This window comes from Grampus griseus (assembly GCF_964374135.1).
Source record: "Grampus griseus genome assembly, chromosome: 11".
NCBI lineage: Eukaryota > Metazoa > Chordata > Mammalia > Artiodactyla > Delphinidae > Grampus > Grampus griseus.
The window spans coordinates 23215317-23241082 of NC_139005.1; the positions used below are offsets into that span (position 1 = coordinate 23215317).

A 25766-nucleotide genomic window follows, 5' to 3' on the forward strand; every position below is an offset into this window, starting at 1 on the left:
CTTTTATGTTGGGGGGAGCATGTAGGAGGAATAGTCAACTTTTACATAAATATGACAGGTGTGTATCATGAAATGGAATTTATTTGGCTTTCTTTTGAGTTCCTCCATTCTATAACCTGTAGGTAATGTGTTGTCGTTGGTTATTTTTACACAATGAGCAATTTTTTAGGGCAGAAGAGTTAGAAACCCTTTTTTGATGTATCCAATAATCCTTACCATCCAGAAAGTTCTTTGTTATATGACTTTTATTACTAAGCCTCTATGGTTTTGTTCACTGTATTTGTTATTGATACACTAAAACAATCCTAATAAAAAATCTATAACTCAACGGGAAAACCAAGTCAAATTTGTTTCAACAATATCACATGTTTCTTAAAATAAACCTTTCCCAAGAACTTTCTCTAATTTCAGGAAATTGTTTATATCCTCACCTGTCTTTTGTCCCAGTTAAACTCTATGCATGGAGTAATTATGCTGTTTTTCTATACCATGTTTTTCTTCTGTTTTTTGCATCTGTTATATTTTTTGTGATATTTGTGGATGTCTAGTCTGTATATTCATTAAGAACTGGTATTTTTATATACTATTTTATATTATCTGAAATCACTCTGATCAGATTTATGGTATTTCTCCAATAACTGAATACCAACATCAATTATAAAATTGTAATGATTATCATCTCAGCTTAGATGATAGGCCAGAAATAGTGACTGCACTGTCTCTGAGTTTAAAGCACTATTTGATTTTCTAAATCATCATCTGAAAAGGTTTCTCTAATGGGCTTCTGTAATATTCTTTAGCCCTCAACTAAGTATATTCTTTTTCTCTTTCTCTCTCTCTCTTTAAAAAAAATCAACAGCTTGATCAAGTCATCCGCCAAAGAAGCCTGTCCAGTTTGGAACTGTTCCTCTCTTGTGCTCAGAAACAGTTAAGTGCTTTAATGGCTACGGAACCAGTTGACATTGAATAAAGAGAACGTGACAACCTAACCCACACTGGCAATGGATAAATCATTAGACCTCTAAAATACATGCTGTGAATTATAAAGATGCTTTTGTTTTCTTTCCAAACCTTGGAAAATTGATTTCCACTTCAAGGATAAACCAAAACAGTATTTAGAAGAACTACAAGAGATCTAATTTATTTTCTTTTGTTTTCTCCTTTACATTTACTATTATTTTATTAGCAGTAGTCGTAACAGCAACAAAAAGTATGATGTGACCCCAAAACCATTGAAAATTACCAGATTACCAAAAGTTAACTAAGTAAACTTTATAGCCTCTGGTGCCCTGTTAACATTGTATTTGGCAAAAATACTAAATATTTTTTACTTATTGTTTCACAATGACTTGATAAGATTCTAGGATGTCATCATACATTTATTTGATTTTGAGGCTAGAAACAGCATGGTTTTCAACATCACCTATTTATCTATGTAACTTAGATGTAAAACACTGATATGACAGAGAATCATTCTGATATTACCAAACCTCTTTTCTGTAGTGGGATCTGTGTATTTTCATTGGTAACAATTAACAACACTAAAGATTATTAAATTAATTCAACTTTGATCTGATGTACCATTTAAAGGAATATATGTGTGTAATGTGCTTATTTCTTATTTCTTTTCTTCAAAGTCACTATGAATCAATAAAATCATTTTTCTTATGAATCATACCATGAACTTAATCTCTAGAAAGAGAATATAACTTAGCCATTTATAGGGATTCGGGTTCAAATATAAGAGATGTGAAATACTTTCCCAGTACTTCAGGAGGTACTTAATTCATGAGCAGTGTGCTTCAATGTGAAATCATGAGTTGTTTTCTTTTTTTTTCAAACCTCAAAACTAAAATATCATTACAAAAGAATGCAAATATTCTGTCTTGTTTTCTGAAATGCTCCTACTTTCATAGGCTTTGTACTTTTCTGGGAATTTCTCAGTGTAATAAAAAAGAGCTTCAAATCTTATTTGGTTATTATTATTTTTTAATACTTTTTAAAAAATTAATTATTAAAAAAAGTTTTTTCTTACTCAAACTTCCTCACCCATGGATGATGTTTTTAATTTATACCTTCCCCTAAATATTATAATAATATTTATCAAGAATCTTTAAATGTTAATGACTACTTAGGTTTCTCTTACAAATTTAAATAAGAAATTAAAGCAAGCAGGCCACTGACTTGAAATGCAGCATAGTTTAAAAGGGGGAAAAGGGCTTTTAATTCAGGAACAAGCCAATAACATAATGTTATGGTCACATTTAAAATCAGTTGACTCTTTGTCATCAAACTTTAAATGATAGGATATTTTACAAGTTACTCAGATATGACTTAGATGAAAATGAAGCATAACAGGTCACTGAAACTAAGATCCAGAAAGCTGTAGAAATATCAAGAGTATATAATAATCTACACCTCTCTTTCTACCCCTTCCAGCACAGAATGATTTTTTCTTCTTCCATTTGGGGTTACATTAGTCTATGCTATTGACATAGAGTAATTGTGGTCTGAAGTAATTTGGAACAGATTGACACTGATCAGTCTGTGAATATTTGAGGAACACCCACCATGCACAATAATAAATTCTTATATTGCTAAAATACTTTTTTCCCGTGGAGTTATCCTTAAAGATAACTGAGAATAATCATCTGAACATAAAACTATTTGATACATTAATCCTTCCAAACTGAATTAGCTAATAATCTATTTTAGTGATGTTCAAGTTATAGATTTCCACATTTAGAACTGTGTTCTGTTTTTGTCCTGGTTATCTCAAGGACATAAACCATCTCAGGTAGCATTCACTAAGAGAATTAGATGATTAAGCATTGTGCTGTGCCCAAAGATAAGAGTTTTTCCCTGAAATGTGAGCCCAAAGTGTCAAAGTAGTCAAATGTTTTGTATCTAAAACTTTCCCCTCCTATTGTATGGTTTCCTTAACTCTCTTTATATAGCATTTTCTACCTTTATGTTCAGGTGAATAAGGCACCATTCTGAAAGACTAAGGGTAAGAGAGGAATTCTGTTTTTAGAATGACAAAGCCACTGTCAAACTGTGACTAATTTTAGTAACATGCTTGAGAGTTCATTATTAGAATAGTTATTTCCTCAAAAAAAAAAATGAGTATCTGCTTTGAGCCAACTATTTTCACATGTTAGCTCAACACCCCTGTGAAGTTAAAATAACCTTGTGAAGGAGATTCGATGTTAGTGAATATTTGATGTTTAATTGCCCTTGATGACCAGGTAGAGTTGGGCTTCAACCCCAGAGCTTTCAACAGTTTTACTCCTTCTAGTACCCTGGAGATACCCAATAGTCTCTCCATAAGAAATTATCTGGAAATTTTTATCCCATGTAGTCATCAGATTATTTTAATCTTTAAAGAAGGAGGCTAGCCCCCTCTTATAAGCCTAATTGGAATTCTAGCCCTGCCACATTCTAACTGTAGAACATTGGACAAGTTGCCTAGCCAATTTGAGTCTCTGCTTTCTCGTTTGTGAGGTGAAAATAGTGATTTTTATAGGCTTTTTGTGAAAATTAACCTTGTAAAATGCCCCATAGAGTAGACCTCACTGGCGTGGCCACCAGTTCACAACAAGCCCCCTTTCTCTGGGAACTGCCTACAAAATACAGGTGCAGTTGCCCACAAACAACTGGCCAAAAAATATTATTCTGCCCCTCTAACGTTGACGGGCTAATCCACAGGTGAAGACCACATTGGCCTCCTGTGAAGAGTCATGTGCTGAGATACTTCAACTGTTTTACCCTAGGGGGCCAGACATGAACTCTGCTTCTGAGGTCAGAAGTCCCCTGATCACTGCCTTCCCTGACTCTTGGATTCTTTGAGCTACCCAAATATTCTTCCAATATGCCAGTTGGAAGAATACTTTTTTCCCTTAAGCCAGCCAGAGCCAGTTTCTATTACATGCAACCAAAAACGTATTAACCGAGGCAATCCAGCACAGAGCCCAGTGCATAATCCCTGGATACCCAGCGCTTGTAAATTCTTCATTTCCTCCACCATACTAATCCTCATCCAAAATGGGAATACTCTTTGCTTTATTTTTAAGGAATGTTAAAAATATAACTGAACCAAAGCCCCTATTGTCTAATAAAGCCAAGTAAATCACAGAGACCTAAAACTATGAACAAACAGTGCCCGATTTAGAAGTTCTCTGTCATTCAGAATCTGGAGTAGAGGTTTAAACCCAGCCTCACTAAATGCTGATTCATGTTGCAGTTCAGTGGAGCCTTACTCAGTGATTGCTTTGAAATCAAAACCAGAACAACGTCCCTATGCTTGATATTATTCTGCATTGAGTCAGGTATTTTTATTCTGATAGTTAAACTGACTGGAATCAGGAAATGCTATATATGCCTTAAAGAATGATAAAAAAACAAAAGAATTATTCATTCGCTGAATTTAAAAAAATAGTCTTTGCATAATAAATCCTGAATAAGAAAAAAAAAAAAAACCTATGTAAAAACCTGGAAAACATGTATGAAACTCCAAGAGAAAAAAACGAGAGTTATTGAATCCAAGCACTTATCCCCTAGTCTGCTGTTTACATACCAGTAAACAACTCTACTGTGTCTCTGAAGACTACCAACAGGAAGCAGAAAGCCAAAATAAATTAATAGTTCTTAGGTTGGGAATTGGATTCAAGTGATCTCACTGAAAATATAACTGTTGTCAAAAATTTATCTCTGATGAAATTAAATACCAATTAACTGATAAAATTCAGTTGTGCCTTTGATGAAAAAATATTGTTTGATTTTGGAAGTTATGTGTTGGCATTCTCAAAATTATAAAACAGAAACAAATTTTAGACTGTTGGGAGAGATTTACCTTGGAGATGGTACAGTACCTATCTTAGACACTGAAAACCAGTGTACACTAAGAAACATAATCATTTAAGAACAATGGTAACAGCTACAGCAACAAACTGTCAAAGAATACCACCACCCTCCCAGCTCTATATGAAGATATTCAGGGATTATTTGCTTTTTATGAAGATGCCTTTTCTGGAAGGTTCCAAACAAACTATGTTGCTTTTCAATAAATCTTCATCAATTAAAAAAAATAAAAAGCCAACGTGTTCTGAATCCACAGGCCACTTACTCGTGGGCATCACCACCATCATCATAGTAAGTGGGCAGAAGCAATATATGAAAACTCCCAGATGTGACTGCCAGAATTTTTTTAAGCCAGACAAAACTAAAAATGTTCCCTTTATTTCACTGAAAAATAAACACAGTTCCATACACCGAATCTGCCATAATGCAGGGGCTCCTTGGGCATCAGTCATTGGTTTATATAAATAGAAGGAAAAGAGCTGGTAAAATTTTCTTTGCTCTCACCTGGTTTTCTGTTTTCTTTTCCCAGAACCATCCATTCTCAACAAGCTGATCCCCTTTAAATTCTACTTCCTCCCACCCTGGGCACTGCACACTAGACTTTTCCTATGCAGTACGTGTGGAGTTAAATAATAGTTTTGTTAATTGCCATTTATAATTAATAATCTGTGTTCTTATTTGCTTATATATATCTCCTCCTGAAGGAAGAGCCCACATCTGTCTTGTTTATTATATTCCGAAAGCATTTCCTAGTACCTAGCCTGTGTGTGGATTTAGTGTATAATAGTGAGTCCATAAATAGTTGAATCAATCAATCATTCCACTTGTAATGTAATAAATCAACTAACCCTGAGCTAATAGAGTGACTACTAATTTAAAGGATTAGCTAAAATTGCTGTGTTTCTAAATGAGGTTCTATAAGAAAGTTAAAAAACTGTCATAAAACAGTAACCAGCCTTCTGAGCACTTTAAAATGAGTCTGCATTTCCAAATGCTACAAGGATGACTAAATCATAGCTACTAGAATGCTACTAAATTGGTATGCTACCCAAATTTACAATATCCTCTAAGAGTGTAAGTAGGGAAGGATATATGGCAAATTATATATATACGAAACAATTTCTTATGGTACCAAGAGATACCTGACCTCCTGGTGAGTGCGCTGTAGGGTAAATATTAGACTCACTGGTCCATCAGGTTTCAGCTACAATAGGAGGGAGGAAGAAAGTTTGGAGATAAGATTGTATGCATAGGGTTTTGGAATCAAGAATAGGAGATCCAGAGGGCCCAGTAGGAGCTGCGGGTGAGGAGAGGGGAGGTTTTGGGATTGGGTCAGACCAGGGAATATTCAGAGCAATGTGGTGTGAGAGTCCTGGTGATAATGGACGCAGAAGGATACTGATGGCCTTTTAAAATCCAATTCTGACTCCCAATTGTTATGCAAACTGGTCTTGTACTTTTGAGAAATACACAGAGATGAAGAAACAAACTCATTCAAAAGGTAGGAAAACTTGACTCAGTCCTGGCAAAGATTCAGTTCTCAGAAGTCTGGAAGCTGATTTTAAAAGAAATAACTGAAGCCACAGAATGTACAAATCACTGACTTCAACACAGCTCAGATACTGAAGCAGATTATAGAAAATGTTTTGTGGCAAGATGTATATGTAATGAATTTTGAGAGCTTGCTCTTTTGTGTAGGTATTCTTTTCTAAAAATGTTAGAACCACCGGACACTGTGGAAAGCACTACCTTTATAAAGAAACATACTTTTCCTGTAATTTTTTAAATCTTTCTCTTTGCCTGCTTTCCATAACTGCTAAAATTGTAAATGTTTATAGATTTATAAAAATGTTTAGCAGTGTTTCAAGTAGTAAAATTTTAGTAATTGTCTAACACACTTTATTTTTCTTATAATTTTTTTCTTTCTCTCATAATGCAGGGAATAGACTTTTATACTTTGTATCAAATCAAAACTGACATGTTGGCAGCAGTTACATAAAATGAGATAAACTAGGTAGAAATATCAAATCAGGTCCTTTTAGGCTTGGAACCAGTCTGTAGGTTCCAAGTAGTCCAGATAAGCAGCTACAGTTACTGATGAGTGAGACATATTCTCTTTTATATGAATTAAATTCTTTCAAAGTGTCACAGTGATTCTACCTAATATAAACCCTTGGTTATGCTGGCAGTTCCCCACATGAAGAATTCTTGTACTCAGGAATGTGTTTTATCTCTATTCCTTACAATTTGAAATGCATATTCTCTATCATAGATGTTAAGTAATCTACCTGGGAAGCCTGAAAATTCTACATAGCCTATAATGCAGTGTTATGTAGACCTCAACCTGAAATGTAATGGTGCTGGTGCCCTCATTTTTTTATTCTCTCTTTCTATGTGACCTCTTCTGATTCCACAGCTTTACATACTCTCTGTATGCTGAAGACCACTGACTTTAAGTCCAAAGTCCTATATTCAGCTGCCTACCCTATATTTCCACTTAGATGTGGTACCTAACATGTCAAAAGCAGCGCTCTTCATCGCCACCTCACCTCTGCCAACCAGAGCTCTTTCTGTGTCTTTTCTAATATTTTCCATCTCAATGAATATATCATCCTTCTCCATTTCTCTCTTTTATCTCTCTCTCACTCCCTACTTCAAATTCAGTTCTGTCAGCTTTACTCCAAGACTTATCTTGAATCCATCTACTTTTTTCCATTCATTCTCATGACTACCTCCCTGACCAAAGCCTGTGTCATCTCTTGCCTAGACTTGAAATAGTCTGCTCAGTGAGCCCTTGTTTCCATTCTTGTTCCCCAAAAAATCAGTTCTCCACATTACAGCTAATGATTTCCTAAAACCTAAATTTATTGAACCAACTAATGTCTCTATGGGAAAATGCATTCATAATTTCACTTTGGATGCTAGGAACATATACAGTGTAGTAGGAATAGATTCAAGTCATTGGTGGTGGTTTCAGTCATTGGGGCAGGGTTGCTAACAGGATCAAGTGCAACTGGTTAAAGTATGACTGAGCTGAGGAAAAGGAGAAAGTTGGTAAATCAATAGTTAAGAGACCTGCAAGTGTGCAATGGGTATGTATGTACTCTTTTGGGATCCAGCTGGTTCCTTTTCACGTCCTTTTCTTCTGTATGGCTTAAGCTTTGACCTGCCTGCTTCTCTACTGTTACTTTTATCTACCAGAGTATTTCCTCCTTGAAGGTTTACAGAATTCAACATTATAAATATCCACAATTTCTTAGATAGTCACTTCAAGATTGGTTAGGAATTTTATTCACAGAGGTGGGAAAAGTGGAAGTAAAATTTTCATCCAGAATCGTGTATACTACAAAAGAATATGTAGCTTCAGTCCATTCTGGGCATTTTCTGACTCAGCTAGCCCTGGCTTGGGGTGTGAAGGACCAATATTTTCTCACCTTCATTAGCCTTCTTCTAGGGAAGAGAGAGGCTTCTCAGCCCTCATGAAAACTTTGTTCTCTCCTCTTCCTGCCATGTGGCACCACCAACCCTACCATTATAGTGGACACTGACAAATCAGGTAGGAAACTTCAGTAAGATGGGGGTGGGGTTGGAAGAAATGGGGAGATAGCAAAATCCAAGAATTCCCAAACAGGAGCACCCTGTCCTTTTATGAATAGCTGTTCTAATTATGATATATTCAATTGACTAACAGAAATGCTTGAGAGGTGGAATGTATCAGGTACCCCTGGGGCAGTCAAGCTTGCTTCAACAAGCTGAGATCACTATCAGGTAGCCATGATTCTTTCCTCTATGAAATAGAGAACATGGGACCATATAAGACCACAAGGTTGGAGCAACTCCATGAAATAATTTATGTCAAAACGAGGAGTTTTGGGCAATGAGGTGATCTTCACTCTTAAATTTTGTGCTATAAGTATTTTTGCATACTTCTTTCTCTTAAAGAATGAAAAAATAAGAGGAAGGCTCTATCTTTAGTTTGCTCAGTGAGAAGGAAAAATTGTAATTGGATACCCTTACTGTCAATCATTTAGCAATGCTTCTGGATAGAGATTAGGGGAACTTTCTATATATGCATTGTGTAATATGATAACCACTAGCTATGTGGGGCTGTTGAACTCTTGAAATGTGGCTAGTGTGACTGAGGAAACTAATTTTAAAATTTTATTTAATTGTAATTAATTTAAATTTATATAGCCACATGTGACTAGTAGCTACCATATTGTAGATTTTGAATCTAGGAATATCCTTGCCAGGGAAAAAGCCGTGACCAGGTTTATTACCCCTGACCTTTGTTCTCTTCCACCCTTCTTAAGATTAGTGTGGAGAGTAAGGAAGTCATGAGTACAAATGCGTGTGAAACTCTCTAAGGAAAGGTATTTGCCAGCAGAAAGCTGAGAAGACAGTGCTGTTGAGAGTTAATGTTATCATGACTAAAGAGTAAAAGAGACCTAATAAGTCAGGATAACCCTCTGACTGATGTATGACTCTCAGAGCTAGGAACATTTGTAGTTGAGTGCTTGCAAAGAAAAGAGATCTCTCTGATCTTTGGCCAAAACTTTTCAAAAAATCAGAAATTCATCTCCTAAATTTGAGGGAATACTTTAAATTTAGTCTTGATTTGCTTTTGAGAGGGATCTGGAGAATTAATATAACTTTAATTTTGAAAATTAAGCAGAAATTGAATAACCTCATTATTCAGTTAATTCAGAATAATTCAATTTATTTATTATTCACAATTGAATAATAAGGATTCAGACTTCCAAAATGGATTTTTAATTAATAAAAAATAATGTCTAATTAGTTATGAGTCTTCAAAAATATTTACACTGTTTACCAATAATTGAATTTGTTGAGAAATATCATTTCATTTAAAAAACATGTGTTGAGCTCCTACTATGTGTCATGTATTGTGCTAGACATAAACAACTAGTTAATGCTCTTAACAGTTCTTTTTAAGAAGAGGAAACTAAGGCTGAGAGCGGGTCAGTAACTCGCCAGTGATCACTGCTTTACAAGCACTGCTTCATCAGGTATCTACCTGATGCCAAAGTCCGTGCTTTTCAGAAGGGGAAACATTTTCTTCCGCCAGTTACGTTCACCTATTTTATTTAACCTAGCCACTCAGTCTGTTTGGATTCACTTTTGTGATGTATCCCCCACCAAAGCATGCTGATGATCTTAAAGAATTTACAAACTCCAGGCTCAGCTTCTTGGCAACCAGGTTATGCTGAGTGGTGCATCGCCAAACCTGCACTAAACCCTGTAGCTTATTGGAGTGTTAGGGTTTCTGCTGATGGGGCAAAGTTGTGGGAAAATCATTTCCCTTCTAAGCCAAATTCCATTTAATTGCCATTGTTTACCTGGTCGGAAAAGATTTACATTCCACAGCTCAGACAAATCAATACTGCTTAATACTGTGATTTAACTTGGAGTTACACTAGCTAAATGACAAGAACGCCTGGCTGGAATATAAAGTCAAGACATCAACTACTACACTATTGGCTAATATAACCTAACAATGAAGATTCTTCCAAAAGACTAATCTTCTCCCAAGCTCTAATCAATTCTTAAGGGAAATCATCAGTCCAAATCAATAATAACTTGATGGTGTGATGAGCATTATAACCTTACATTTTCAGAGAAGAAAATAGAAATGGCTTGACTAACGTAATTTAATTCTAAGTCTTAGTCATAGAGCACAACACAGAGCCAAGAATCACTAGCTCCTTTCCTCAAATTTTACCTATTATTTGAAATTGATACAGCTCACCAGTGATATTAACATCAGAAATTACATCACATCTTAAGTAATTTGGAAATACACGATAAGAGTATTGTTTCCATTGCAAAACTTTACTGAGAAGATTTGTATTGTTCCCTTTTATAATTTATCACAGTTTATTCAGGATGGAGCCAGTTTATTCAGGATGGAGCTGGGTTCAAGACTCATGTCCATCAGCTTAGTATTTAACCTCCCTTGTGCCTCAGTTTCCTCAGTTTTAGACAATAAAACTCACATCATAAGCTTGTTAGATTAATACATGTAAAACCATTAAAATAATGTCTGGCTCACAGCTCAGAGTTTATGTTCTGTATTCATAAAGAATAAAGTTGCTGTTTACATTATCTTTACTTTAAAATTTTTCATTATCATTTTTGTTAATATTTTTCATATTGATAGAATGTCACTTTTTAGCTTTTAAGAATACTTTTGTTATATTGATTCATTTGTTCAGATTGATGGTTTTTCTCTTCTGTCAAACCATGTCTTAATTTATTTGAAACACATTTATGATCTGTCATGTTTCAGCCAGATGTCCCATTAGCTTCTAAAAGTAAGCTTAGAATTCTGTAAAGCATCTTCAGAGAGGGCGTATAATAATGCTTTACGGAATGATTTTTTTTCCAGTGGTGGCAAAAATTTTGAGAATTCTAAAATGCTCTTTCCTTCAACAGTTATCTAAAGTTAAGCCCTGAGCATCTGACCTCCATGCAACCTCCATATTTCACTGTTGTGATTGTCTCAGGTATGTTTACCTTCAACAGACCTAGTCCCCTAATCTCTTTCTCCTGCTCCTGGGCCAGTCTGCTGCATTCCTGTCTGCTATGAAGAGTGGTGACAAATACTAATCTGAACTAGACCACAGTCGCATGAAGTCAGATGGAAGACTTGGCCTTGTATCAAACCTTAAAGCAGAGGGGAAGGGTGGAAATGCTGTCTTGTAAATAGCAAGCCACCCAGTGCGTAAGCCCTGAAAACATGTAAATAACACTACATCTCATATGCTTTATTTCTCAATTTTGTCATGCTACCTTTGCCAGCTAGTTTAACTGAGTACGATTTGCAATGTTATTTTATTGAACATTTTTTGACAATTTGAGTACAGCTCTGAATGTAGTATTAAATCCTCTTCTGGCTCAGCAGATTGCAAAATTGCACGCTCTGTCTACACATCAAATCCTAGGTCTGGAGGGGAATTTAGACTTGACCTAGTCCAGCACATCCAGAAAACACTGCATTTGAGCTCTCTCATAGCAGATGGTATTTCAAGCTATCCTAAATGACATCTTTACAAGAAGATTAATTATATTATTACAGACTTTCACACAAAGGTTAAAATTAAGCTTGGCTTCCATTTCTTATAAATTCATACAATTTTTTCTTCTTGTTCAAGGATCTCTAGCCAACTCCAATGGCTGGACCAGTAAGTTTAATCACACTTCTGTGACTAGGAGGAAACGAAATATCATAAATTATGTTAACAGTTTAGTTCTAAATTCTTTGTGTCAGCTTTATGTGTCAGGTTTGGGATTGGTCAATTTTTTTAATCCATCAGGGATCCAGTGTTGCAGAAGTCCTAAAGAAAAGCTATTCTGAAGAATTCTCAGAGAATCAACTCAATTCTGGCAACTCTTTTATAGAGATTTTGGGATGACCAGAAACTACACTGGCACAATACTTAAAGCTTTGGCCTAACATGAATTTAAATTATAATTACATTATAATATTTTCTAAGAATTCCGTAAGAAAAAAATTGTATATGGTCAAAAGAAGGAAAAATTGCTTTAATCAAAGTCCCAATGATTGAATAGCATATATTCAGTAACAGAATGAAGATTTACCTCAAAACCATTGGGCCTTCTAGCCTCACAGTTTCTATTATTATTTAGAATTGTTTTTCAGCTATAAGTTGACAAAGATAGATTGCTTTAAAATTTTAGCTATATGGCATTTTAAAGTTCTTTTAAAATAAATTCACATTGATTTTAAACTTAGCTCTAGTTAGATTTTTAATATGTGCTCAAATTGCAGAATTCTTCATAATCAACATCTAATATCTGTTCATTTCATTTATGATTAAATAGTCTCTTCATCCATTTATTTATTTTTTAAAAATTATTTTCCCCTCTTAAAAGAAACTTATTGCTCTGTTATGTGTTTGCTTGGAAATCATTCAAACTGTAGAGACTTCTGGTCTTATTCTCTCCAGTTCTTCTCTGTTTCTGGGACAGAGGGTGGATCGTATTTCCCTAAACCGTGGCAGTTAGATGGGGCAGCGCTATGATACTAATGGATGATGAGCAGAACTGAAGTGTATCATGTCCAAGCCAAAACATTCAGTTACTGCTGCCAGACTCACCAGCCCAAAGCTCTCTCCCCCTGCCGGGTGACAGTGGAAGAGACCTCGTGTTGAGATTGTGGAGATACAAGGTCAAAACAGCCTACATCACTGAGTTGCTTCAGGAAGGACAGTTGGCTTGGAGGGTCTCATATCCACATATGGTTTTAATTGAATGAGAAATAAACCTTTTTTTGGCATGTCAAGTCGCTGAGATCTGGGAGTTTTCTATTATTGCAGCATAAACCTGATCTATCTTAATATAACTAGACAAGATAAAAGAAAACTCAGGAGAAAATCTAACTTCCTTGAGAATCTTACTGAGACCTACTTAGACCTTGTTGTCCCAAAGAAGATCAATCAACTTCCTCAGCAATGAGTGTTGGTTTAGTGTCTAATGTTTGTAGTCACTACACAACATACCTGGGATACAAAGATGTTGAGGATACAACCCCTTGCCTTCAGATTGCTATAAAAGTACTTCCTGGGATGATGTCAAGCTATTCAAAATTGGGAAATTTTACTGAAAACATTTTTCTTACCAAAAAAATTCTTAATCTGAAAATAGCACATGTGCGCACACACACACACACACATTGTGTGTATGCATCATACATTGTTATGCATTCAGTCTGCATGAATGTTATACATATATGTGTATGTATACATTTGAAGGGGTGGGGGAGAGAGAGAAAGATACAAGGCACCACATTCTTCAGTTGATCTTTCACTAAATTCCAAAATCCAGACAGAATAAATTTGTAATCAGTGTCGTTGTGGTCTACCTGACACTGCCTTGCACAGAATAAAAATGGCTCCCTGATAAAATGGAAATCACATATTTCATTTCCAGCCAGTCTGTAACTGGTCATTTTTGTTTGTTTGTTTTCTTTCTTTTGCAGAATGGGTCAAAGTAGTCTGAAATGAATTAGTGCAATAAGAAAAAATATATAGATAGATAGATTTTTTTTTTACCATTACATCGTATTTACACTTAGTTGCAGTTTTTTGTACTAAATCAAATGTAGATTTTTATTGAATTACTGTTAATGCCAAAGAACTGCTGTTCAGTCAAATAGCTGTTTCGTGGTTGCACCTTAGCTTGCCTCTGGCCTACCTGTGCCACTGGGTGCTGACATACCCTTCATATATCACAGGAGTGAAGACACTAATTTATGGAAAATCTGGGCTTAGTTTTTCTTCATTTAGTTGAATAATCCAGTTCTTGAAATTATCAGTAATAAAGAGATAATTATGATTAACATTTCTACCCACCTTTTCATAACTAAGGGTTTCTTTTAACATATATTTCAGCCCTACAATACCTCCTTCGAGTGGCTAATGGTGTTCTTATATCACATGTTAGAAAAGTAAGACTAATTAGCTTATCTAAGAGACACAGTTATCAAGTGAACAAACTACCATCCAAACTCAGGTCTGTGCTCTGATAACATATGTCAGCACAATTTTTAATATAAAAAATCCTTTTTGCAAATACTCCTTTTATAAAATATTCCTTTTTAAACCACAAGGATTCAAAACTCCAGACTGCTCTTAGAATTACTTAAATAATCTCTAACAGCATTTCTAGAGGGGTAGTCGTGGGTCACCTGCATCAGAGTCAGCTGGGGTGCTTGCTAAAATGCAGATTTCTGGTCTCCTACCTAAACTTTGTGAATCAGAATCTTCTAAAGAACATTTCAGAAATTTTCGTTTTTAACTTATTTTCCAGATGACTCTAATATACAGTAAAGTTTGAGAACTGCTGAAACATACTTACAATCATTATTCCCAAGCAACTGGGAGACTCTCAACCCTTACAGAAGTGACTCCAATTTTATCAGAAGAACACCTCAATAAGGCCCTTTATGTTTGACCACGTGACCCATGTCAAGAATCTAAGGTGTGAATTCAGTTTAGCTAATAGTAGGAGCCAAGGAGATGCAGTGGTAACCAACGAGCAAGGGGTAAGGAGAGGAGTACTTTTTCTTAATTTGGAGAGTAATTTGAAGAAACACTGAACATAAACATACTAACACATTACTTTAAAATATGACATTGAATGCTGGCTTTAGGAAACATAAAAAAGGCCAAAATTTGTAAATTTGGAGGCTTATGCTAAAGAAAAATCTGAATATAAAAATGAAGTAGGTGGTTGGGGGTGGAGAAGTTAAGCAAGAGGTTGTCTATCACTGGATGGAGAGAAGAGAAACAGACAAGTAGAGGGTGTGAAGAGCAGCATTTGAAAACAAAACACAATCTTTACACACATTCTTTTAACACAAGGTTAAGTGGTGGTATCCTGTTTTGCAGTTTCAAAACCTGAGTCACAGAGAAGTCCCATGAATTGCCAAAATTCAATCGGTTAGTCAATGGCAGAACAAACCCAACTTTGCTCCAGTGACTCCAAACCCACTGCTTTTCCACCTAATTATATTACATTTTCTTTTGTTTTAAACCTTCCAACTAGTTTTCAGTCCATCTGAGGATATTGTATCTGTCTGCGTCAATATGAACTAATATGGCAGAGCTTTGGGTAAGCACGTTAGCATTTTTGAGCCTTTCTTGCAATTTTTTCCCCTTTGGAATAATTACAGACTGCTGTGTTTTAATTATAGTGACTTTTAGGATGCTCCAGATTTCTCCCAAACAGTTGGCTTTTGTATTTTCTTCTTCTACCTTTCATCTTAAGATTTCTAAACTCTTCTGTATCCCAGTGAAATTTTTCCTTAAGAAGAAACCCTAAGTGATATATAGTCCACCTGAGTGACATGGCGGAGGAAGACACAAATTAGCTCCACTGAATACTAGGTGTAAATCCTTTCAGGTAGCTCTTCTTAGTTGAAAACAGTATAAAGCAATATTCCTTTTCCAAGCCATCTGGAGGCAACTTACTGGCAATGAACAACATGGTCTACATAAAAGTACTAATTCTGATTTCTATGTGTCATCTGCATGTTGCACAACTCTGTAAATTATGCATAGAAACAGAAATTAGGAAAAGGAAGCAGCTCTGCAATGTGCTGTGATTAAAGAATCACCAAGCATCACCTTACTTGGCTGGTAGTTAGGGTCTATGTTTGTTTATTTAAAAAAAATATGCAGGTGTAATGGAATGGCTCCTCCTATAACGTGCAAAGTAAATAGATAATTGTATTTTGAAGGCAGCAGTGTCCTTTCCGTAAATAATCCATATATCAGGTTTTTCTGCCCATTAAGGTTCACCTTCCTGTGGTATATTTAAGAAAGAAAAGAAACTATTTCATATGTGTTTCTGAATCGTCAGCGATTGCTACTCACCTGAGATACATGGTTCTTTCTCTCCTTGGCGTGTCACTGCCACCTCTTCAAAGGATTCCGTAGTTCTGTAACTTTTGTCTTTTAAAAAAAACTGCTTTGTTGAGGTATGACTGGCATGTAAAAGCTCTACATATTTAGTGTATACAACTCGATGAGTTTGGGAATAAGTATTCACAGTGAAACTGACACCACCATCAAGGCCATAGACATATCCGTCACCTCCCAAAGTTTCCTCCTACCTCCTTTATTATAAGAAAAACAATAACTATTAATATTATTATTTTGTAATAGAACACTTAACATAAGATCCACCATCTTAGAAAATTTTACGTATACAGTATAGTATTTCTACTATAGGCACTATGCTGTATAGTAGATATCCTGAACTAATGTATGGTATTTAACTGGAACTTTGTACCCTTTGATTACAACCTCTTCGTATCCCCATAGCTCCAACCCCTGGCAATCATCAGTGTACCATCTGCTTCTATGAGTTTGACTGTTTTAGATTATACATATAAGTGAGATCATACAGTATTTGTCTTTCTGTGCTTGACTTAATTCACTTAGTATAATGTCCTCCAGGTCTATCCATGTTGTTGTAAATGGTAAGATTTCCTTCTTTTTTAAAAAGGCTGAATACTATTTTATTTTATGTATATCTCACATTTTCTTTATCCATTCATCTGTCAATGGACATTTAGGTTGTCACTGTCTTGGCTACCGTGAATAATGCTGCAATGAACATGGTAGTGCAAGCATCTCTGTGAGATCCTGATTTCAATTCTTTTGGATAAATACCCAGAAGTGGGATTGCTGGATTATCATATGATAGTTCTATTTTTAATTGTGTCATGTCCTTCTTTACTGCCATCTCACAGTTACAGACATGTGGCTGGAATTCTGTCCAAAATATATAAAGAATTCTTAAAGCTCAACAATCAGAAACAAATGACCAATGCAAAAAATGGTCTAAACACCTTAACAGACACCTCACCAAAGACATATAGATGGCAAATAAGCATATGAAAAGATGCTTCACTTCATATGTCATCAGAAAAATGCATATCAAAACAATGAGATACCACTACACACCTATTAGAATAGCCGAAGTGGAGATCATGGATGATATCAAATGCTGGTGGGGATGCAAAGTGACAATTTAGCGGAAGACAATTTGGTGGTTTCTTACAAAACTAAACATACCCTTATTATACAGTCTAGCAATTACAATCCTTGGTATTTACCCAAAGAAGCTGAAAACTTATATTCACACAAAAATCTGCACATGGATGTTTATAGTAGCTTTATTCATAATTGCCAAAACTTGGAAGCAACCAAGATGTTCTCCAATAGGTGAATGGATAAATAAACTGTGGTACATCCAGACAATGGAATATCATTTCACACTAAAAAGAAATGAGCTTTCTGATCATGAAAAGACATGAAAGAAACTTAAAAGCATAATAATAAGTGAAAAAGGCCAATTTGAAGTGGCTACATATAGTTTGATTCCAATTATATGACATCCTGGAAAAGGCAAAACTATGGAGATAGTAAAAATAATAGTGGTTGCTAGGGGCTAGGGTGGAAGGAGGGATGACTATGTGGGGCACAGAGGATTTTTAGGGTAATAAAACTATTCTGAATGATACTACAGGGGTGGATATATTTGTCCAAACTCGTAGAATATACAATACAAAGAGTGAACCTTAGTGTAAACTGTGGACTTGGGTGGTGATGTTGTGTCAGTATAGGTTCATCGGTTGTAGCAAATGCACCACTCTGGTGGGAGACGTTGACAATGAGGGAAGCTATGCATGTGTGGAAGCAGGGGCTATGTGGGAAGTCTCTGTACTTTCCTCTCAATTTCGCTGTGCACCTAAATCTGCCTTAAAAGACAGTCTTTTAGTGAAAGAAATGAAAAACAGTAAGAAAGAACTCGGCTACAAACTTTCTAATGCTGCTGACTTAGCCGTAAGTAACTGGAAGCTCTGTCATTACACTAAAAAATATAAAACCTGGCGGAGTAGCCGTGTCCATGGAAGCAGCTGCTACACCAGCACATTCTGACTGACCCACTGCACAGACAGCACAACCAGTAGCCACGTTCACAATGGACTTGGGACACATTTTAGCCCCAAATAAGCAGGATATGTAAAGAAGGAAAAGAACTCTGAATGTTGATGCGCAAACCCGGGCCTCTCCCACGGAACCGCAATAAGCGTGCTCAGCAAAGATGGAATTGAAGCTAAGAACTTAGAGCTGGACCACAGTTGGCTTGGCCGGCATCAGAGCAGACGGGGTGGTCGGACCCTGACCTGGCATGAGACGGGAAATTTGGCTGCAGGACAGAAGGGCACACTCTGCATTAGGGCAAAGTCTCAAAGGAGACCTGGTGTCCCGTCGTGAGAGATGGAAGCTCTTAGATAAGCAGACAAGGCTCCGGCAGGGCATGTAAGGGAACAAGGTTTCAGGCAGGAAAGTAGGGGAGGGGCTTGGAGAAGGCCTGGTGGGGGTAGGGTTTTTACTGTCTGAAACCAGGATTGGCCGTGGAGAGTTATCTTCTGATGTCTTTAGCTCCCATTAATAAATGACAGCAACTTACCTGCACTCTGCATCCTAATGGCGCAGCAAAACCACCGCCTCTCGGCCTCACACTCACGATGCTGATCCGCTTTTGCCTGTTTTTTTCTAGGACGGGTAAAGTGTCACAACTCGGGCTTAGGCCTCCCTGGGGTAAACATCAGGCATTCGCCTTGCCGTTGGCCAGAGAGCTGCCTGTGGTCACACATCAGAGACAAATTAACACTGGCACCAACCTTGCATTTGGGAGACAGGGTAAGAGTTTACAGGCTCCCGAGCGCTTTCACAGCCCCTCACACTGAATCCTCAGATCACATCTGGTGCTGCTCAGGCACATCTGGAAGGCCAGGCGTGGGTGGACCACGTCTGGAAGAGTGGGGGGTGGTGGGGAGGGAAGACACATCGGGCACTCTCCCCTCCCCACCTTCCTGCCTGTCACTCTCTTCAAAGAACTCAGGGCAGGGAGTCAGCACACGGGGCTTCTGAGCCCCATCTTCCTACTGACTGACTGTGAGCTCAAGGGCAAAGTCAATTACATATCAGGTGATTTCTAAAGTTCCCTCCAGCTTCAAGGTACATTCAAGGTCACATTCTGTGACAACCGGGAGAGGTAGACAGCAAGGCTAGTGATGCCTTCCTTGAAAATGGAGACCCTGTTATTCAAAGAATTTAATAATTCCTACCACCAGTTACACAGGTGATAAGTGTCTCTGGACACTTTCACTTAGTGTTTTTATCATGATATCATGCACACACACACACACACGCGTGTGCGCGCGTGTGAGCACACCTGTGGATTATCCTCGACCTGCCTGGATCTGGCTCAGATAACCTGACACAGATAAAAGAATCCGTGTTTTCACCTAAACTGTACTAATTACTTGGACAGTAGCTGGCTACATAAGATTTCACAGGTTGACAGCCTGCACACAGGATTTGTCCTTAAGCCCTATTTTATTTGGCTGCCTGAGTGTTTTGTTAAAAAAAAAAATTAACATGTGGCGATATTTTAAATTTGGGATATTTTACATAAAAACTGAAATGTTTCAATTCTCTTTAAAAAAACAAAGATCTGGCAAAATGACAATAACTGGCTGAAATGAGTTCATCATTATACTGTCCTTTCAGTTCGTGTTTTCCAGTCTTGGCACTGTTGAGATTTGGGGCTGAATAATTCTTGCTGGTAGGGGGTTGTCCTGGGTAGTTGAGCTTTTCAGTCCTGTGCCCACCAGATGCCAGTAGAAGTAGCACTTTTCCTTCTGTGTGACAACCAGTGGTGACATTGCCCATGTCCCCTGGGGAGAGGGGGGCAAATTGCCTCTGGTTGGGAACCATGACTGTCTGTCGGCGTTTGAGTAGTGATCCCTGAACAATAGAATTGTAGAGCCGGAAGATGTGTAGTGCTACCCTCTGCTTTTACAGAGGAGGAAACTGAAGCTCACCCAAGAGGCCAAGTAACCAGCTCAAAGCGGCACAACCAGGACAGCTAGGAACAGAGCTAGGGCTGGAACCCTGATCCTCTGAATCCTTGGGCAATGCACTTCTCCCCTTCACTTGCCGCCTTCCAGGCCCCCACTCACCTGCCGGCTCCTAGGGCTTTAGTTCCTGACCTGGGAAGTCTGACTGCTCCTCTCTGCCCTCTCCAGAGCGCACTGAGCCCTGCTCGGGGTGCCCTGATGAGTGAAACTGAGCAGCCCTTCACTTGCGGGGAGCACCTCCCCAGCCAAGGCTGCCTGTGCTGTCTCACTCAATAGGAAGGGTTGTTTCGTAAACACTGACCTTGTTCTCTGCTCATTCAATAAGGATTGTCCTCATTCCCAGCTGATTGAGATCACCAGTCTCTCCTGCGTTCTTGAAGCAACATTTCCTCTAAAGTCACTTATAAAATGTGCAGCCAGACCACGCGTCTGTCTGAAGTCGTTTGTCACTCTGCAAACTCCTCAGGAACATGGTCATCCTACAACAGTCAGAGGATGTTATTTATACACTTAGAGCTTGTTTCACCATCGCAGGTCTCGTCCTTTTTGATAAAAAATGGTTTTAAGGACATATTAATGATTTCCCACAAGAGATATTTTCTTTTCAGAATAAGAGATTCCTCTGGCATGAGAAAGTACATGTCAAGGCTCTTTGGGCCAGGAGCCCCCAGTACTTGGGTTTACTTTCGGCTCTGCCACTGTCAGTCTGTATGGGCTGGGCAGGTCCATAGCCTTCTGAACTATAGAACCATGTGTGAGTGTGAGTGGCCATGAGATCCCTGGAAGCTCTCACATGGAGTTAGTTATGTTCTTGTTTCATCTGTTAGAGTCCATGTGAGATTTCTCCCCTTATCAAGTCCTGTTCTAATTGGTCTATTGCATTTTTGACAGAGAAAGCCCCAAAGACACCTGTTATAAAATGTTATTCTTTTACATACCTACAGGGGGCCACCCCATAGATTAAGTAGAAATTTTCCTAGTTAATAGTGAAATACCTTAGTTAGAAAGTAGCTTTGCCAGATGGTCAAATAGTTCTTCACTCAGTTTGTGGGTATGTCCTCCTTGGATGTCCTGCTGAAGTGAGAATCATTTGAGCATGGAATGACGCATGTCCCCCTCCTCCCCCCTCACCACCTTCCATCCTCCCACGCAGTGTAGGAGGACTTGTCACGTGTTTTCCTACATTGTTATCTGGAGCTTCTGGATCACTGCCATGTGACCACTCCACACTGCCGTACGTGTGTTCTTGTTGTCTTGTTTTCCATTCTGGATACATCTCTCCCTGGTATAGTTTCCTACCATCTGTGCTTCTGATCATCTCATTCTTTCTTTTTCTTTTCTTTTCTTTCCTTTTCTTTTTGTTTCGTTTTGTTTGTTTGTTTGTTTTGCGGTACGCAGGCCTCTCACTGCTGTGGCCTCTCCCGTCGCGGAGCCCAGGCTCCGGACGCGCAGGCCCAGTGACCATGGCCCACGGGCCCAGCCACTCCACGGCACGTGGGATCCTCCCAGACTGGGGCACGAACCCACGTCCCCTGCATCGGCAGGCGGACTCCCAACCACTGCGCCACCAGGGAAGCCCCTCCTTTACTTTTCTTTTGTTTTCTTTGAACTTGGGGAGAAAAGAAACTCTGCATGAAAGGTAATGATAATAGCAGAACAGTATATAAAAGCGTTGTTGGTAACATTCCTTTGTGTCATGTTTTGGGTCAGTCTGATCATGGGTGTGTCTGGACAAGTGGAGAGGGGGAAGGAGAGCCGTAGGAGCTGAGATGCAGGAACTGAAGAGATGAATCAGGAGTTAAGGGTGGGCTGCAATTTGGACTCACCCAAGACACACCTGATTCTGAACATAGCTCTAGCTGTAAGACTGCCTACTGGGGATAACCTGGTCAGGAGTGGTTGAGGAACTGGGCAAGGCTGGGCCCATAGATGAAGCCTTCACTGCCTACACTGAGCAGGGCCAGAAAGCCAATGTAGTGAGAGTCATTTTATCTCCAAACCTCAGCCATGCTTAATTTGACCCACATTGTGTGCCTCTGTGTGGATATACGTATACCTTATACTTATGTCTCTTTATTAAGAATGAGATCAAATTGATTTAAGTTTTTGTTTAACATTGACTTTGTATCAAACGTTTTACCTATTATTTTAGCAGAAAGTCACAAGAAATGCTAAGGACAATTGCTAGCTGCCCTTGAGTATATGTTCTCCCTTTCTTCCTTAGCAAGAAAGTCCTAAAGTTTAGCGGGGCATGTGGCACCTCAGCTAAAGACTCCATCTTCTAGCTCATCTTACAGACTGATGTGACCATGTGACTAAGTGCCAATGGGATGTGAGCAGAAGGGATGTAAATGACGTGCCTTTTGCACCCTTGAAAAGGGAAGGATTATGCCCCGCTTCATCCTCTTCTCTCCAACTGGCTGCAAAGCAGACATGAAGGCAGGAGTTGGGAACAGACAGTTTTAGCCCGGAGATGAAAGTTGAGTGTTAAAGATGCAAAACAGGACCGGAGGAGCCTGGTCCTGAAACTGTGGAGTCTAGATTGGTTATGGTCAGACGGTGTCATGAGAGAGAAATAAACTCCTGCCTCTTTTGAGCCACAAGTATTTTGACTTCTGTTACAACAGCCAGACCTGTTTTCTAATACTTGCATTCATTTTTCTACCCTCTGTGCAAATGAGCATCTGAGCCTCAGAGGCAAATAACTTGCCTAAAATCATCTATAGAACAGTCCCTCCAAGCAACCAAATGTCTTGCTTTCTCTTAGATGTCATCTCTCATATGGAAATGCCAGTGAAATCATACAGCTCTTTCCCCCCACCGAAAGGAATGCCCTAGTCTGAAGCAAGGGTACGCCTGGCTAAGTGGGCAGCGGTGCTTTCTGTTAACCTCTGTCCCGGGACTCCAACCACATCAGAGGCTGAGCTAGTTTTGCAATTAAGATAATCCATTTGGTACGTCCATAAATCATAATCATGATCATCTTTACTTTGTACCAATTTTACTACTAACTGTTTACATTTAAGGGCTTTGGTTTGGAATTTTATATAGTTAAAACGAAATTGTTTAGCCCCGAAACAGAGAATATGTTCCAAGGTATTTTATTTGTTCACTTAAAATTTTTAAACATTGCATGTTAGTGAGATGTGGATTGTGACAGCTATCATGGCATCTCTAATTTATTTTCTTTCAGGAGGCCTGAGGAGCTACTCATGAGATGCCAAATGAGAGGACAGCACACTTTCTTGGTCATCTCTGACTAGCTCTCTTGCATCTTCATGGTGATCTCAGTGCTTCTAATTCCATTTGGAAATTTCTGGACTTGTTTTAAGAACTACTTGTGCAGGACAGCTCAGTTATATCTGTGAGCCATAACTGAATGTCTCTTATCTCTGAAGCTATTTCCAAGGTAGGCAAACAAAGGGAGAGGCAGGAAGAAAATTTCTTTCCTTCTGCATATGCAAGCACTGGTTAACCATGGAGTACAACAAAGGTAAGGTATTATATTGTCTGTAGGACTGGAAAAGCCCTTGCATCAACCACTGTGTTCAGAAATTGTGTTTTTACTTTTGCCTTTTCCACAATCTCTCATTAAATATTTCTCCCTCTTCCCAGTGTTATCTATCAATTATGAAATGCCGTTTAACTAGAGCATCTAAGCTCTCATTCACCGAACATTTTTACAGTTTATTGTTCTTTATCTAGATGTCTCATCCATTTTATACAACTTCTTTTATCAACGATAAGTGAAATATAGATCTTACATCTTTACTGCTCAGAGAAATACATTCTTATGGTAACGTATATGTGGTTGGGGGCAGTGATGGTAAGGGGGAAGAAAGATGGTTGTCAACTGATTAAAAGGTTAGGCTTATTGTCTGTCTTGTCAGGACTGTGAGTAGTCACACAGCATGGAAGCGAGGCAGTATGGATTTATTCAACTACAAATATTCATGTTTTTTAAATTGAAGTATAGTTGATTTATAATATTACATTAGTTTCAGGTGTATGACTTAGTGATTCAATATTTTTCTAGATTTTACTCCATTTAAAGTTGTTACAGAATAATGGCTATATTTCCCTATGCTATACAATGTATCCTTGTAGCCTATTTATTTTATACATAGTAGTTTGTATCTCTTAATCCTTTACCCCTATCTCACCCCTCACCCCTCCCCTCTCCACCCTGATAACCACTAGTTTATTCTCTATATCTGTGAGTCTGTTTTGTTATACATATTCATTTGTTTTAGTTTTTAGATTTCACATGTAAGTAACAGAGTATTTGTCTTTCTTTGTCTGACTTATTTCACTAAGTGTAATACTCTCCGTACTATCCAGAGCAATCTACAGATTTTAATGCAATTCCTATCAAAATATCCGTGACATTTTTCAGAGAACTAGAACAAATAATATTAAAAATTATATGGAACCACAAAAGACCCTGAATTGCCAAAGCAATCTTGAGAAAAATGAACAAAACTGGAGGTATCATTCTCCCTGACTTCAAACTATACTACAAAGCTACAGTAATCAAAATAGCATGGTACTGGCACAAAACAAACACATAGATTAAAAGAACAGAATAGAGAGCTGAGAAATAAACCCACTCACCTATGGTCAATTAACCTATGACAAAGGAGGCAAGAATATACAATGGAAAAAAGATAGTCTCTTCAATACGTGGTGCTGGGAAAGCTAGACTGCTACATGTAAAAGAATGAAATTAGAACATTTCCTCACACCATATACAAAAAAAAAAGCTCAAAATGGATTAAAGGCCTAAATGTAAGACATGAAACCATAAAACTCCTAGAAAAAAACATAGGCAGAACACTCTTTGACATAAATCGTGGCAATATTTTTTTGGACCTATCTCCTAAAGCAAAGAAAATACAAACATTCTTGAAGGCTTGCTATGTGCCTCTGCCTAGGGATAAAACGTTGATAAGAGTCTACTTCTGGGCTTCCCTGGTGGCGCAGTGGTTGAGAGTCCGCCTGCCGATGCAGGGGACACGGGTTCGTGCCCCGGTCCAGGAGGATTCCACATGCCGCGGAGCGGGTGGGCCCGTGGGCCATGGCCGCTGGGCCTGCGCGTCCGGAGCCTGTGCTCCGCAATGGGAGAGGCCAAGGCAGTGAGAGTCCCGTGTACCGCAAAAAAAAAAAAAAAAAAAGAGTCTACTTCTGCCTCAGGAGGCCAAGTAACCAGTGATTTTAAAACCCTATGCTGGGGAACGTCATGGGGATGTTTACAGGGTGCTAGAGGAAAATGTAGTAGTGACATCCAACTCAGTCTTGGAGAATCAGGGGTGGTTTTCTGGAAGAGAGGGTGATATTTAGGTGAAGCCTGAGTAGAAGCTGCCCATGTGAAAAGGCAGAGAATAGCATCGCAGGACTCCAGAGATGAGAAAAAGTAAGTTTG

General features: G+C 38.2%; 1 protein-coding gene across 3 annotated transcripts in view; it reads left to right on the top strand.

The window, feature by feature from the left end:
• Positions 1–23769, top strand: part of CCDC91 (coiled-coil domain containing 91) — a gene marked incomplete at its 3' end in the record, with an annotated part of 398367 nt that extends 374598 nt beyond the window's left edge. For 2 of the 3 annotated variants that reach the window (XM_082666101.1, XM_082666102.1), the window contains one exon: positions 860–1971. In XM_082666101.1, the coding sequence (XP_082522227.1) occupies positions 860–970 (111 nt within the window). Of the gene's footprint in view, positions 1–859; positions 1972–23537 lie in introns of those variants that run through there. The other variant, XM_082666103.1, reaches the window with a different exon arrangement.
• Positions 23770–25766: the final 1997 nt, after the last annotated feature.